Here is a 14,223-nt window from a genome sequence, read left to right on the forward strand (position 1 = left end):
CAATGCTATTATATTTTTAGGGATCAAACTTGAGACATTTGGTTAAGAGGATGCAATTTTTTTATCAGTTGAACCAAGGTGTCAGAAGGTTAAAAAAATTATTTATTAATTTAAATGATTCTCTAAGAGACCCTCTTGACTTTTTGGGGAAAAAAAAGAATATTCCAAAAGTTTTCAACTACCATAAAAATTGAAGCCATTAAATTTAAACCATCGTGCCTGGTTTTAGAGTCTCTGATCTTTTCCAATATTTCTATTTTCTAGGCAATAATAACTACCAAATTAATGTTTTCCACAAAAAGGAAAAGCACCCACAGGCCACAGCACACACATGAGACGTATATTATATATATTGTCCCACCACATTTTTTCTATAAAAATGATTGGTTTAAGATGTGCAAGGGCATTATCTTTTTCATGTGTGTGGCTACAAATCTGTTTCTCTTTGGATCGCTCCAATTAGGGTAGCCCCAGGCTAGCGCAGCACTGCAAACGGTAAAATGAAAAAAGACAGTGAGAGAGGAGGGGAGAAAAAAAAAAAAAAGAAGAAGAAGAAACAAAGATAGAAAACAGAAGCTGTGCAGATAGGGTTTTGTCCTAAGTATGGGGTCAGCGTTGGTGCATTCCACACACTGGTTTTAATTAGTTTTTTGTCTTTTTAACTTGTCTTCTTTGATGTCTCATGAAGTCACGTGAATGACTTATATTATATACCTATTCACGGCTTTTTTGCTCTGTGTTTCTCTCTCTCTCATCCATTTGATCATTCATCTCTCTCCTTCTTCTAAACATACTTTGAGTTTCACTATTTTCCTTCTATATAACTCTGAACCCTTTTCCCTGTATCTCTCTCTCTCTCTCTCTCTCTCTGATTCCACCTTTACTGGACAAAAAGAAGATCATTGCACCTACACTGACCCATCTCTCTCTTTAGCTAGCTTGCTTGTTTGCTTGGTTTCTGTGTGTGTATGTGTATGTGTCATGATACCAACTTATCCTTATTCTCTTCCTCCTCCTCCTCCTATGCCTATTGTAGATCTTAATATTGTTGAAGATCAAGGCCATGATCTGATTTTTAGCCCAACCCACCAACCTTCTTCTTCTTCCTCTTCTCTATCATGCCCTATTCTCTTTAATCCCCAGGATCACGCAGGATATTCCTACTGGGAGTCCAATAACTTACAAAATGATCATGATCACGAGGTTAGAGTGTGTTGCTTCTGGATATGTGTGTGTTTGTGTGTATTTCTTTTCTGCGTGAACGGTTAATCATTCAATTCTTCATGTGTGATCTTATTTCTAGACTGGGAAGAATATTATTGGCTCAAGTGGATCATGGAATGATCCAGAAGATCATGAAAAGGGTGGTGTTGAGATCATCAGAAAGAGGGGCCTGAAGCTGAAGGTTTGGAAGAGATCAGAAGGATCAAAGAAGGAGGATGATGAAAATTATCATCAAACTGAGGATCATGATTCAGTGAAGTGGATGCCTTCAAAGATGAGAATGATGAGGAAGATGATGGCTCCTTCAGATCAAAAAGCTTCTTCTTCTTCTTCTTCTTCTGATATGAACATCCCACCTGTACTAGGCAACTCTCAGCAGATTATTAACTCAGAAGATCAGAATCAGAACCATCAGTCTACTCCAGGAACAGATAATAGTAGCAGCAGCAACAATTCTTCAACCCAAACTAACAGTAATACTCATCATCATCATAATAATATCACCGTTAGGGTTTGTGCTGATTGCCACACCACCAAGACCCCCCTTTGGAGAAGTGGACCAAGAGGCCCTAAGGTAATTTTTTTTTTTTGGGTTCCTCTTTCAGGATTCACTTGCTTGCTTGTTTTATGTCAAAGTACACAAGGCATGCTAAAAGTCTAGCTGCTCCACACACTCTATGAAAAGTCAAGATTCTGGTCTACTGAAGGGTCATAATCTGTTTATGTTATGTTTATTTGTACCTGTTATGCAAAGATCCTTAGCCTAAATTATCTGTTGTGTGTATTTCTTGAGCTTCTTGTTAGTGATATTAACAATTTTTTTAATGATGATTATTTTGGTGTGAGCACAGTCACTATGCAACGCTTGTGGGATTAGACAAAGGAAAGCAAGGCGAGCCATGGCGGCGGCCGCGGCTGCGAATGGGTCGCCCGATCTGCTGCAGGTGGCGGAGAAATCCACAGTGAAAGGGAACTACAAGTTTCACATCAACACAGAGATGAAAAAGAAGTCGAAATTCGAGCGTGAGACGACTCATCAGATGAGGAAGAAGCACAAGCCTGATCAAGATCATCATCAACAACAACATCAAGCCAAGGCAGCCAATGATAATAATAATTCAAGAGGCAGAACATCATCATCATCAATAATAAAGAAGTTTAGTTTTGAGGATTTCACAGTAAGCTTGATGAGCAAGAATTTGGCAGCTGCATCACAAGTTTTCCCTCAGGATGAGAAGGAGGCAGCAATTCTTCTCATGGCTTTATCTTGCAATGGCCTATTGAGCTAGCTGGCCAGGTTGATCTCTGTGTGTGTGTGTGTACTGGTTCAGTTAATTTTCTGGTTATAATAATTAGGGTTTTGATGATGATAAGCTTGCTTTTCTAATTAGTAATTTGTATGTGTGTAGTCAATGTATTGGTACTTCAATTTGTTATAATTATGAGAAGGGGATGCAACAGATAGAAGAGAATCATGAGATGTGAAGTGAAGACTTAATTTTAAGATCTTATGTTAGATTTTGAACAAGTGGAGACAACCAAAAAAAAAAAAAAGTGTCTCTCTTTTGTTATCATCTTGGCAAATTCAATAAAATTTATTTTTCAGGAATTACTTTATTTTTATATTCACTTTGTATAATCATACTTTTGAGTTTTTTTATTCATTGTGAACGCATTTATGTGAGTGTATGATCTTTCTGTACACTCATTGGAGTCTAACTTGATATGAGCTTTATTTTTCCTAAAAAATTAGTACAAATTCATAATTAAAAATAATACATATTTATTTGTTGTACGTGAACTGGTTTTGTCCATAGCGACTCAGGAAAAGTGGAAAACAGAAAGATTAAAAAGTGCATTCACTTTCGCCTTTTAGCCAGCAATCATATGTCTGTGTAATCGGGGACATTATGTAAAAGTGTTTTTTTTTTAAGTGAAAATTATGCAAAGTAATTAATATATATGGTCTTGAAGGAAAATATCATGGAAAAATATACATCTAAAGTTCCACATACGGAGACAAATATCAAATTGCATTGCTTTTGCAAAATCAAGAGTTGCATATGATCAAATTACAAGAATTTATTATGATTATATTTTGAGATAATCGCTGTGTCAAAACTACTTATATGTACAACTTTATATATAAATAATAAATTCTTGTGGGTAGTTAATTAATAAATTTCAACATCAATCAATATATTTTTTTCCTCAAATTTAAATATATATATATATATATATAGTGACGCAGCTTTGCCAAGGTTGATGGTTGGATTCAGTGTTAAGAAGCTGAAACTCTCTTAAATAATGAAATCTCAGATTATGAAAGAGTTACCATTCATATTAGTTGATAATATATACAAGACCCGTATCTAACTTCAAATTCAAATTCACGAATGAAATGCAGCCAACAAGATAAGAAAATAAAATGGAGTAATTAAGAACCTCATACTTAATCATGAGATGAAAGTTAATTCTATACATAATTGTATTCTCTTGTCAATCTAGAAAATAATATGGCCAGGTTATACACACATACATAGACGCACGTAAATATTTGTGTGTGTGTGTGTGTGTGTGTGAATGGGTTGATGAGAGAGAGATATGCGAAAGCAAGAAGACAGGCCACGCACATGCGTTTTCACTTTCACCTTTACTTGGTTAATTTTTATCTTCTCTCTCACACGGTTCTGTGTGATGCCGTGTAGACTTGACCTAACCTAACCATGCTGATGAGCTTCTCAATCATGAAAGAGATGACTCATGCTCTGGTTTCAGCTTTTATTTGAGTCCTCTTGGCCAAATGCTTGGCCCTCTCCAACCTTCAACTTCAAGTACTCTTTATTTGTATTCTCTCGAGGTAGAAAACTGGATCAACCAAGGCAGGGAGTTAATGAATATTAATGATGATCAAAACTGTAGTCTATCCGTTATCAAACTGATCATAAATAAATTATTTTATTAGTTTAGTCAAAATACAATGATTTATCGATTTAACCAGATGGGATGATCTGATTTTTCATATTATATATGAATTCTCTCTCTCTCTCTCTCTCTCTATATATATATATATATATATATGGTAGATGACCTAGTACATTCTAAATTGTTTTTGTATGCTCGAGGGGCCCAAATGCAAATATCTTTCTTCATAACAAGACACATTTACCTTTAATTGACTATGTATAATAAATAAACATTGTGCTATTTAAATAAAAACTTTGTCATGTTATTTATAAACATTGTGGTGCATATACACTAAAAAATTTGTACATTTGAGACAAGGGCGTTTGTTCATGAAGAAAGATATTTGCTTTTGGGACTTTTGGACCTACAAAAATAATTCAAGATGTATTGAGCTTTTCGTATGATTTTTTCAATTTTGGAGGTCTTATGTGGGGTTCTCCCTATATATTAAATATAGACACACACATTAACCCCATATTATTAATATTGGTCGCGTGAGATGGATGCAGATAAATAAGGTGCCAATAATTGGAGATTCATATGCACATTTTAATTGCACTGTACTTGTTCACTTGTCTTCAAGGCATTGCTTCTTCATGTGATGGTACTCAGTATATTGTAACCCGTTTCAATAATTTTTAAAGCACTATATATATATATATATATATATATGTATATTACGCACGTTTAACTTTGTATTATCTTACACCATGTCTAAGAAATAATTATATATGTTATACTCTTCATTCGAGTGAATACAACTTGTTATAAATCAACTTTTTTTCCCTACAAGACAACACATTTTTTTTTAAAAAAGATTTAATTTCAGCATTGTTACGTGCACCAATTGCCCCCCATATATTGATATTGAAATAATGAATTAAAATTGTATTATTAGCAATAGATCACTATAATATATAAAATAACAATCATTTAAATTAAATTCCTCTTCAGGTGGGAAATTTAAACTAAAAATTACATTTATCATTCAACCTCTTACATTTTATTTATAAGTAAAGGTATAAAATTCTTTACTTATTAATATGTGATATTTGGCTTGTAAATATTAAATTATTAATATTTCAACAAAACTATTTTTTGGCTGGTCAATACTAGTTAAAATGTGTGAGTCTAATAGCATTTTATTATTTTACATGATAAATTAGTTATAACTAAATCTCATGAGACTTAATCAATTTTACAAATTCATGAAATTTGCCACCTATTTTAGAGGAGAATTACATATAAATCTCATGTAAGAAAATTAATTATCACAGAATTCAATGACCTTAGTTCAATTATTAATAAATTTTATAATAATTAATTAATAACTTTAATTTAATTCTTAATAAATTTTATAGTAAATAATTTTTTATATGTGATTTTACTGGGGTTCTCTTTTTAATCTAGAACCTACAATTGGGCCAAAGTGCCCATTATTATGCTCCATGTGTTTAGCTATCATTCGCAGGTCTCATGGGCTTGTAATAAAATAACACCCCAAAATTCCCTACCCAAAGAGGAGAGGGAAATGAAAAATGTAGAGAGGCGCGACATTGAGTCTCAGCTCACATTGTGAGGATTGTGGAAGAGTTGTTTGAGAATAGTTGAAATTTCTTGAAACGAGAGAGGGAATCAAAGAGAAGACGAACGAGGTCTTCTTCTTCTTCAAAGGGATTCCTAACTGGAGAGAGAATCAATCCCTCAAAAGCAAGCTGAATTTCTCGCAGTTTCAATTACCACCACATCAGAAAACGATCATCATCATTGTTATCTTCAATGGGCGACGCTCAACCACCGCCCCCGCCCCCCCCTTCAACAAGGTTTCTCATGAAGCGCGGCAAGCTACTTTGGCGTGTACTCTTGATCTCAAATTTTGCGCTTGGAGGTTCTGCTTTCAATCTCTCGCTTCCCATAGCTTTTGTTTGTTTGTTTGTGTGCACTTGTGCTGCGATATGAAATGCGTCGTTAAATTCCCCCCTCACTTTAGTCGGCAGAAAGCTGAGTAATTTATTTGGTTGTTACTTTTTTCTTGTGACGAAACGGAGGGCAACTTTGGCGTTTTGTGTATTTTGCATTTCAAGTGTTTGATGTATTGCCAAGTAGAATTTTGTTGGATTGTTTGCTGGGTTGCTTACAATCAAGCGGTTTTTGGCTCTGACTCATACTGTGTAGGCGCATCTAGTTTCCCCTCTTATTCCCTTTTTGAATGGGACCCTTCTTATCATGTTGTTTAGTTTTCGAGTCTAACTCGTACCTACATTTGAGATGACACATCATGGCGTGCTCTTTTAACATGTCTTAGTAGTCTATTATGTTTATTGCATTTTTAGATAATGCCAAAGGAAACCAGAAGTTGAGGCTAGTTTTCATTGTTAGTGCGTACTAGTTCTATCTTGATGTCTTAAATATGCAACTGTAATATTTAGTGTTCTTTTTTTTTTTTTGACCGATAATATTTAGTGTTTCTTTAAGCTTGGTATATCTATGCTTAATCTTCAATGTTTACCATGTTCAACCGTTGGCCATCTGACTCATTGCCTCCCAACTTGCAATTTCATGGCAAAACCTATAATCAGTTTGCCTCTTAATTGATATTTGATGTTTAATTTATTCCCTTGACTAAATATTAGTGTCTTCAAGGCATTTTTCCAATAAATATTCATATTGATTAGATGAATAGGTGATTGTCTTGATTACACAATGTCTGTAGAGTGTATATATTGTGGGACCGTGGGATCGCGAGTAAAAAGCGTTTCTGTTTGTGATTGTCAATTTTTGTTGCACTTTCTAAGTTTCTGTTGCTTAGAAGATTTCTTGTTCCTAAATCCTGACATACAGTTTTCTTTCTTTGAGTGCTGATAGCAGGAATAAACTGACGCTTTTTTGGCCCTTCAATGATTCTGCTGTGATTAATTGCAGCTTATCTCTTTTCAAGGCCAAAGAAGAAAGCTGTGACTGAGGTTCATACCAGAAAAGGTCACAAATTGCAAATGGAGAAAACTACTGTTGAAATTCCTGAACCACCCACAACCACCACTTCAGTGGACACAATTTTTGATGATGATGCATTCTATTTGCCTGTCTCTATACCCGAGGAAGTGCGACCTCCCATTCCTGATGAGCAACAACGTGAAGTTTTCAAATGGATGCTGGAAGGGAAGAGAAAAGCTCAACCCAAGGACCCTGTAGAGAAGAAGCAAATAGATGAAGAAAAAGCCATCCTCAAAGAGATTCTACGTGCAGACATTATACCAAAGTTTTGATTCCCACTTCAGTTTCCTCAATGCTGACAGATTAAAGTTTCAACACAATAGATAGGCTTTGACAAGCTCTGATTATTGCGCACGTTGAAGTCCATTTTTTACTGGATAGCATGCATTAAGCAGTGGCATTATACTGCTAATTCATTTTTCGCTATATTGACATGAGCGGTCATCCAGCTTAATCCATCCTGACGAAAATGAGAAAAAATATTTTTTTTTTTGGGATGATTGTAGATTTCATATCATATCATTGAGTTCATCATGTAACACCACCAACTTGTATCGAGAATGGGTGCCAGTGTACCGTACTGTTGTCACTTGCCTACTCGTCAGTTGTATTTTTGGTCCTTGGGCATGTGAGCTCTGTGCTAATGAACCAAGGACACGTCATTGTAATGATCAGTGTACGTTGGTTAATTTCTGTTGGAGACGGAGACTCCTAACACATTGACAAAAAAAAAAAAACGATGCACAAGAAATGAATATGAACAGCATGATCTGACTCAGCATGTGTTCGTGTACTATGGGCAAACTTCCAACGTGGAAATGGTGAAAATATCAAAATATCATTCCCTTTACTATGGTATGAATTGAAACCTTTATCTCCACTTCTACAGAGGTATTTTTAACCGTTTGAACGATTTTAGTGGGAATTTCCATTTTGAACTATAGCCCAATTTTAGTGAGTGGAGATCAAAAGGCAATGGCGTAGAATTTGAAAGGAGACAAAACACAAATATGGTTATCAAGCATTGAATATGCTATTCAATGGTTTGGAGACTTTGAAAGTTGCAGGGACCACAATAGCATATTTCTCTGGATTGAGGATTCTAACTATATCCATATCCTCCAATCCCGTCCAATCTTCTATCTCTTGCTCAATCAACGAAGTTTAGGACTTTGAACGAAGTGGAAGAGTTGAAGATATTGAACTATCAAGTTCATATATGTTTGTCTCTTGTTTGTCCGATTTAATTAACTTAGATCCTTTCGAGTTCTCTCTGCAATGCCAGGAACCATCCTGGTCTCAGGTAACTTCATCTTGTGGAAGTTATTCGACTATGAGTCACCATATGTTTTTGGTTTTTTGTTTTCTTACTCCTTGTTCATATTACAGTTCTGGAATTCATGGGTCTTCCATCATCTTCAACGTCCATAAAGGGTATGCAATTGATCTTGATTTTTAGTTTCTCCTGACTCTTTTCCCCTTTACCACCTTCAAATGTCATTCATAACTATTATATTGTGGTGACTGCAGTTTCCCTAGGGAAAACAGAGCACCTAATCAGCGAGAAGGGAGACTTTTCGTTGTAAGATTAACTGAAAATTCTATCTTGTTTTTCCCCCTCCAACATTTCTAACAACAATTTCAAGATTATAATCCGTTTGTTTGTCCTATGCAGCCCATTAAATAGTCTTCGTGATGATTTCATTGTCAAACTTCAGGATGCTGATGGGAATGAGATATCTCGTACAGGTAGTTGAGAACACTACCCATTTGAAAATTTGAGTTTCCCCCTTTTCACTCGGTCCTAGGGTAAACCTGACAATAATAATATATTATGGAAGGATTTCATACGAAGCCAATTGTTGAGAAAGGTGTTTGGGAAGACATCTTTCCCCTCGGGCATGGACACCTGCGTTTGAAGCTGCAGTTCATCCTCAATGATGAAGACCGTGACAGGATTCGTATGATGGTACTGATATAGATTTCTGCTTATTATACAAGTTCACTGGGATTTTGAAGCTTTTCTTGATAATAAAAAGCTTAAGAATGATTTATTAGATTGTGCTGGACTTATGGACATGGTTGTGAAATTTTTTAGAAATTGCAAATGAAAATGCCTCAGTCGATTACTTTCTCCTTGATATGGAACTGATGGTTGTTCAGTGCAGACAGTTTCCTATGAATGATTTCATTTTGACATATTCATCTATGGTTTTGCAGAGACAATCTGCATTGAAGAAGAAACATGATGAACTTCTCGGAAGCAGTCCCACGGGTGCAGAAAGTGGTAGTACTTCTGTTGGCAATGCTGCATTAACCTTCAGGAATGATGAGGTCTCAGGTTTGATCTTACTTAACTGACTAAAGAAACAGTGAAAATATAATGTAGAAAAACAATATAATGGGAACAAATAGTGACTTAACTCTATGCTTATGAGTGACATCCTTCATTTCCCTGAAGTGTTTTTCCTGATACTCTTAAGTTCTCCATCTTCTCAAGAATCTCCAAAAAGATACCTACAGCTTGAAGCCGTTTCTCAAGGGAAGAGTCCTGTTGGTTTCCAAACTGAGGAAAAAACTGCCCCTAAAAATGTATTGGGGGCTAAGCCTCATCTGATGCAGCTACACCCAGTTAAGGATTGATTATTTTACAATGTTTTCTCTTCTGTGCTGATGAAAAGCCATTGGTAAAAGTCCTATTGTTTGTTTAATGTTCATTTCACATGTTTTAGAACAGTGCAGTTCAATATAAGGAGATCTCATCGAACAAACCTATGTCAGAGGCATTTGATCTCATTAAATTACTAGAAAAGGGTTTAATTAAGGAGCCTTCTTTTGGTTCACCATTTTCAAAAGATCCTCAGAGTGCTATTAATTCTGAGGAAGTAACAATTTCATTTAGAAGCTCAAATCAGAATGAAGTTGCAGAGAATAATCTGATGCAGTCTAATCCCAGCAGTGTGAGGAAAATGATTAGCGCCTTTGAAATGCAAACTGGTCTTGCTCAGGTATTGTAAGTGTTGTACAATGTCATTAATGTATCATTGCAAGTATTTCGACAACTGGGGTTCACATGGGACTTATCTTAAACCAGGACATGAGATCTCATATCAAATCACCTCCAACAGAACATCAATCAAGTATAGTTGAAAGAAAAGCTTCTTCCAAGGCTCAGCACTCAAGGAAAGGGCCTGTAGGCTTGTTACAAGGAAAATCAAAAGATAGCTCTCTGGCAAGAGAGTTGAAACAAGCCCAATTATATAATGGAGGAAGTAGAGCGCCACGTAATTCACTTAGCCATGGGAAGGAATTACTGAACGAACAAACAGATTCTAATTCCAGGAATAAATTCAAGCTATCACATAAATCAGATGGAAAGGAAGAGAAATATGGCAAAGATTTTGGGAGAACGTTTGCATTTGAGGCAGTTAAAGATTCATGGAAGATGCCTGAGAAGCATTCGGATAGAAATCATCTTAGCAATCTATTTGATTCCAGGCAAGATTCTAGAAGCAACCCAAACAAAGAAGAAAAAAGGGAAAATGCCTTTCAAAGTTCACGTGAATTATGTATCAAGAGGGGTTCACCATCTAAATTGAATTCAGGGGTACACCTTGATAATAATTATTGCCCTTTTGAATGTTCTGGGGCATGGATATTCCCCGAGGAACCAAGAAAGTTCTGTCTGACAACTGGTGGTAAAAATGTAATGGCCTTATTGGAAAGTCTGGTTAGAAAGCGCATAAACCCTGAAAGAAGTTTGGATTCCTCAATATTAGAAAATATGGAAAAGGTATCTAAAGATTTTTGGTAAACCTTTTGGTTAATTACTGTATTTCAACAAAACATTCATGTCTTAATAACCAGTGTCAAAGATGAAGTCTCTCACGTATTGAGAATACCTGAACAAGTAGTTTTCATTTTAGTTATGCCAAAGAACATTGAGAAAGAAAGAAGATTGAAGATACGATGTTCTCTATTGTGTGTCTTAGACTAGGTACTCTAGTGTTATTCCTTTTGTTTCCAATGCTAGCCAGGAAACTTTTAGCTGCTTGGTAGTAGATTAGCATATCACAGGTCGTTATGAACTTATGATTTTGATGCGTAGTTTCAAAACTAAGCTATATAAGATTTATGATTCTGATTGATGGCTTTGCTACAATTTTGTTTGTGTGCGCCAGATTTACTGCCATATCTGGGGCCGTTTTTTTAATGAGAGAAACATTTAACTTGGGATGTGGACTGTTACAGAATTTAAGCTGATGATTTGATCATAAGGCTTACATTCTTTGATCTATTTTCCATTTTCTTTTTTGATAAGAATGCAGCATATATTGGGCCTGGAGCTGAAGTGAAACATGCGAAGATAGATGAGACCAAAGAGTCAAAGTCTAAGAACACTGGTGGTAATGCAGATGAAGTTTCAGGAAGACCCGTTAAACAGGTCGTAATCATTTTTCGTTTAGCAGCTTTCACTTCTTTATTTCAAAGAAGTAATACTCTCTGCTGCCTCATCCTTCTTTAGTTCGTCACTGAGCTTGGATCTGTAATAATGCATTCATCCAGTTATTGTCTTTTAGATATAATAGTACACTCTTTAAGAAGAATAAAACATGTTGCAATCTCTATTCACTTGAGCAACTTCGTGCAGAACATTAAGAGACATATGAGTTATGATACAGCGAAAAGCAATGTCATGATTGCTTTATGGTTAGGTCAAACGAGTTTTAAGAAATGGTATGGATTGATTAGTATGACAGGGATAGAATTACTGTTCTATTCAAGGTGATTCGTCATGCAGTAGGCCTTTTTTGTGAGCAATAAATTACTGAGACTCATGTTTATCCTTTTAAGATTTGACTATTTGCAAAGTACCAATGTCTTTGATTGCAAGGACACGGATCGCTTCCTGCTCATTTACAAGTTATATATAAAAATATTAAGCCTTTAAATAGTTTGTTTAAGGATTTCAAGGTGTTTTTTAATTGCTGATACTTTGGATACTGGGAATGTGTCTAATTTTCAGAATGATATTTGGTTTCTTATGGAATTTACTTTTACATATATACTTTTGGAGAAAAAAAAAAAAAAGTCCTGCACTCGGCCATTGTTGAATGCTTATCTGCCCTTTCCCATCTTCATCTCTCAGCTAATAAAAGGTGCAATCATTATTGGGTTTGGAATATTTGTTCTCCTCACAAGACAAAGAAAAGGCAGGTATGGAAGTTAAAGTATTTCCTGCTCAATTTTTTGATTATGCCTTTGTTAACTGTATCATGCATTGACTATCTTATGAAGGAGACTAATGCAATTCAAGATTGAATTTGATTAAATCCATTGAAATAGTTTGATCATATAATGCCTATGAAAGGATGATAATTGATAGATATGCACTTGTTAGGAAGACATAGAAGAATGCCTTGTCTTGCATAAAATTTATGATGAATGAAATAGTGTTGTGTTTTTATTTTGTAATTTGTAATGCAGATAAAGGCTGGTTTTGGAAGTTCAAGTTGCAGCATATGAAGGGATTCAATCATCCAAAATCTCATCCTGGGTTTTCTGTGACATAGAGATTCTTTTTTCAACAAATGGACTAACAATTTGACAGAAATTCTTCTTTCATGTGAATTTCTGTCGGAGAAATTCTCATCTAAATTTTTTCTGGTTTTGTTGGCACAATTTAATTTATCAGTTGAGGATTGCTTTGTAGCAGAATTATGTCAGACTTTTGGCTTAGTGCATCAGAAAAGTGAAGCGACTCTTTAACCGCAGTTATGACCTTGTTTAAGGTGTTCAAAGGGAAAGGATCAACTTCTTTAACGGATTCAATGCAATATTGACAAGTCTTATACCACCAAGTAAAATTAGGTTAAATTATGTGGATTGATAGATTAGTTTTTCTTTTTCTTTCTTTTTTCAATGTTTCCTGATAAGTTTTGGGACATCAATTATTATATACTTGAACTTGAATTTTGCTATAATGTTTTTTTGGAGGCATAAGGGATATAATCCACTAATAGGTTAATCTCCCTTGGGGTGCTCAGAATAAAATGAAAGCACGTAATTAAATAATACGAATAAACATTTTAAATGTAAAATGTTAATAAAAATTTAATTGGTTACATGACATAGTTAGATTTTAATTTACTCTTAGTCTTAACATTCATAACATTTTATTTGTTATAAACATGTAAAACAAAATATTTAGATTAATATATTTTTAATTTTTATATTGTTAATATCTTAAGTAGTTATAATAAGTTAAAACAAAATATTCATAAGTTTCTTTAATCACATAATGTTGGAGGTAATTAAGGGCCTTTTTGTTTAAGATTAAAAGTTAAGTGATATTTAGATAGTTGAGAGATTTTATAAAAAAAGAGATTTATTTTGTAAAAAAATTATATGAATCAAATATTATTTTATGTTTAATTTCAGTAATAAAAATTATTAATAATTATTTTTAGTTCTTGTGATATTCTCATGAATTTTCATTTATAAATATATTTATTATTTCCTTATTCTAAAATTTTAAAATAATTTTGTGTATTTATATATTTTATAACATTCTCTTTCATTTATAATCGCATTATATAATTTTTTTGAAAACTATTTAAGATTGTTTTTAAAATAATCAAAAATTTATTTTTCAGATTTTGATTATTTTAAAAATTTAAATAAGTATCATAAACTTTTAAAATTAATTTTTTGACAAAAATAAGTAATTTTCTCATATTAAAAAAAAAAGCTTAAACAAAGTAACCATGAAAACGATCATCTCCAACCCCGAGGCAAGCCCAGAAACCCTATATATAAATTATAATAGATATAATAGATAATAGACAATGGATATTTGTCAAGGTAATAGATAATGGATCATTATTATTATTATTATTATTTGATAAACTTTAATTAATGTATTTTCTTCTTCTTCTTCCTTTTTTTTGGATAAATAATGAATGTGTTTTCTCTTTGAAGCTATGCGTTTCAATCCTTCATACAAGCCCTAAGGCCTAAACGTTCTGCTTCTGCTCT

At 34.1% G+C, this 14,223-nt stretch overlaps 3 protein-coding genes across 7 annotated transcripts; all 3 read left to right on the top strand.

Moving 5' to 3' along the window:
• Positions 1 to 737: 737 nt before the first annotated feature.
• LOC129320693 (GATA transcription factor 21) lies at positions 738 to 2,833 on the top strand. The gene is made up of 3 exons (XM_054966250.1): positions 738 to 1,203; positions 1,304 to 1,798; positions 2,076 to 2,833. Exons 1-3 carry the CDS (start codon positions 982 to 984, stop codon positions 2,511 to 2,513), a joined length of 1,155 nt encoding a protein of 384 aa, XP_054822225.1. The 5' UTR covers positions 738 to 981; the 3' UTR covers positions 2,514 to 2,833.
• Positions 2,834 to 5,699: 2,866 nt separating this feature from the next.
• Positions 5,700 to 7,874, top strand: LOC129320839 (uncharacterized). Its single transcript, XM_054966492.1, has 2 exons — positions 5,700 to 6,079; positions 7,114 to 7,874. The coding sequence occupies exons 1-2, from the start codon at positions 5,971 to 5,973 to the stop codon at positions 7,455 to 7,457; spliced, it is 453 nt and encodes a 150-aa protein (XP_054822467.1). The 5' UTR covers positions 5,700 to 5,970; the 3' UTR covers positions 7,458 to 7,874.
• Positions 7,875 to 8,015: 141 nt separating this feature from the next.
• Positions 8,016 to 12,970, top strand: LOC129320837 (uncharacterized). 5 transcript variants are annotated; one of them, XM_054966486.1, is made up of 12 exons: positions 8,016 to 8,488; positions 8,575 to 8,619; positions 8,716 to 8,767; positions 8,861 to 8,934; positions 9,027 to 9,154; positions 9,406 to 9,526; positions 9,686 to 9,816; positions 9,918 to 10,193; positions 10,280 to 10,978; positions 11,507 to 11,629; positions 12,335 to 12,402; positions 12,673 to 12,970. In XM_054966486.1, the coding sequence occupies exons 1-12, from the start codon at positions 8,464 to 8,466 to the stop codon at positions 12,674 to 12,676; spliced, it is 1,746 nt and encodes a 581-aa protein (XP_054822461.1). In that variant the 5' UTR covers positions 8,016 to 8,463; the 3' UTR covers positions 12,677 to 12,970. The 5 variants fall into 5 exon arrangements, 3 of the variants coding, with proteins under 3 accessions (XP_054822461.1, XP_054822460.1, XP_054822462.1); XM_054966485.1 differs by having other exon boundaries at positions 12,335 to 12,398; XR_008595837.1 differs by having other exon boundaries at positions 11,507 to 12,402; positions 12,673 to 12,754.
• Positions 12,971 to 14,223: the final 1,253 nt, after the last annotated feature.

The sequence above is a fragment of the Prosopis cineraria genome, unplaced genomic scaffold (genome assembly GCF_029017545.1).
Source record: "Prosopis cineraria cultivar Desert tree isolate PC_DT_omini unplaced genomic scaffold, ASM2901754v1 PC9, whole genome shotgun sequence".
NCBI classification, from domain to species: domain Eukaryota; kingdom Viridiplantae; phylum Streptophyta; class Magnoliopsida; order Fabales; family Fabaceae; genus Prosopis; species Prosopis cineraria.

What these genes read in the sequence shown, in the direction of transcription:
- LOC129320837 (XM_054966485.1), top strand. Translation starts at nt 8,464, where the DNA reads ATGCCAGGAACCATCCTGGTCTCAG. An exon ending in ATCTTCAACGTCCATAAAGG is followed by an intron (nt 8,620 to 8,715) that starts GTATGCAATTGA and finishes TGGTGACTGCAG; the next exon opens with TTTCCCTAGGGAAAACAGAG. An exon ending in TGCAAACTGGTCTTGCTCAG is followed by an intron (nt 10,194 to 10,279) that starts GTATTGTAAGTG and finishes ATCTTAAACCAG; the next exon opens with GACATGAGATCTCATATCAA.
- LOC129320693 (XM_054966250.1), top strand. Translation starts at nt 982, where the DNA reads ATGATACCAACTTATCCTTATTCTCTTCCTCCTCCTCCTCCTATGCCT. An exon ending in AAAATGATCATGATCACGAG is followed by an intron (nt 1,204 to 1,303) that starts GTTAGAGTGTGT and finishes TCTTATTTCTAG; the next exon opens with ACTGGGAAGAATATTATTGG. An exon ending in GTGGACCAAGAGGCCCTAAG is followed by an intron (nt 1,799 to 2,075) that starts GTAATTTTTTTT and finishes GTGTGAGCACAG; the next exon opens with TCACTATGCAACGCTTGTGG.
- LOC129320839 (XM_054966492.1), top strand. Translation starts at nt 5,971, where the DNA reads ATGGGCGACGCTCAACCACCGCCCCCGCCCCCCCCTTCAACAAGGTTT. An exon ending in CTCAAATTTTGCGCTTGGAG is followed by an intron (nt 6,080 to 7,113) that starts GTTCTGCTTTCA and finishes GATTAATTGCAG; the next exon opens with CTTATCTCTTTTCAAGGCCA.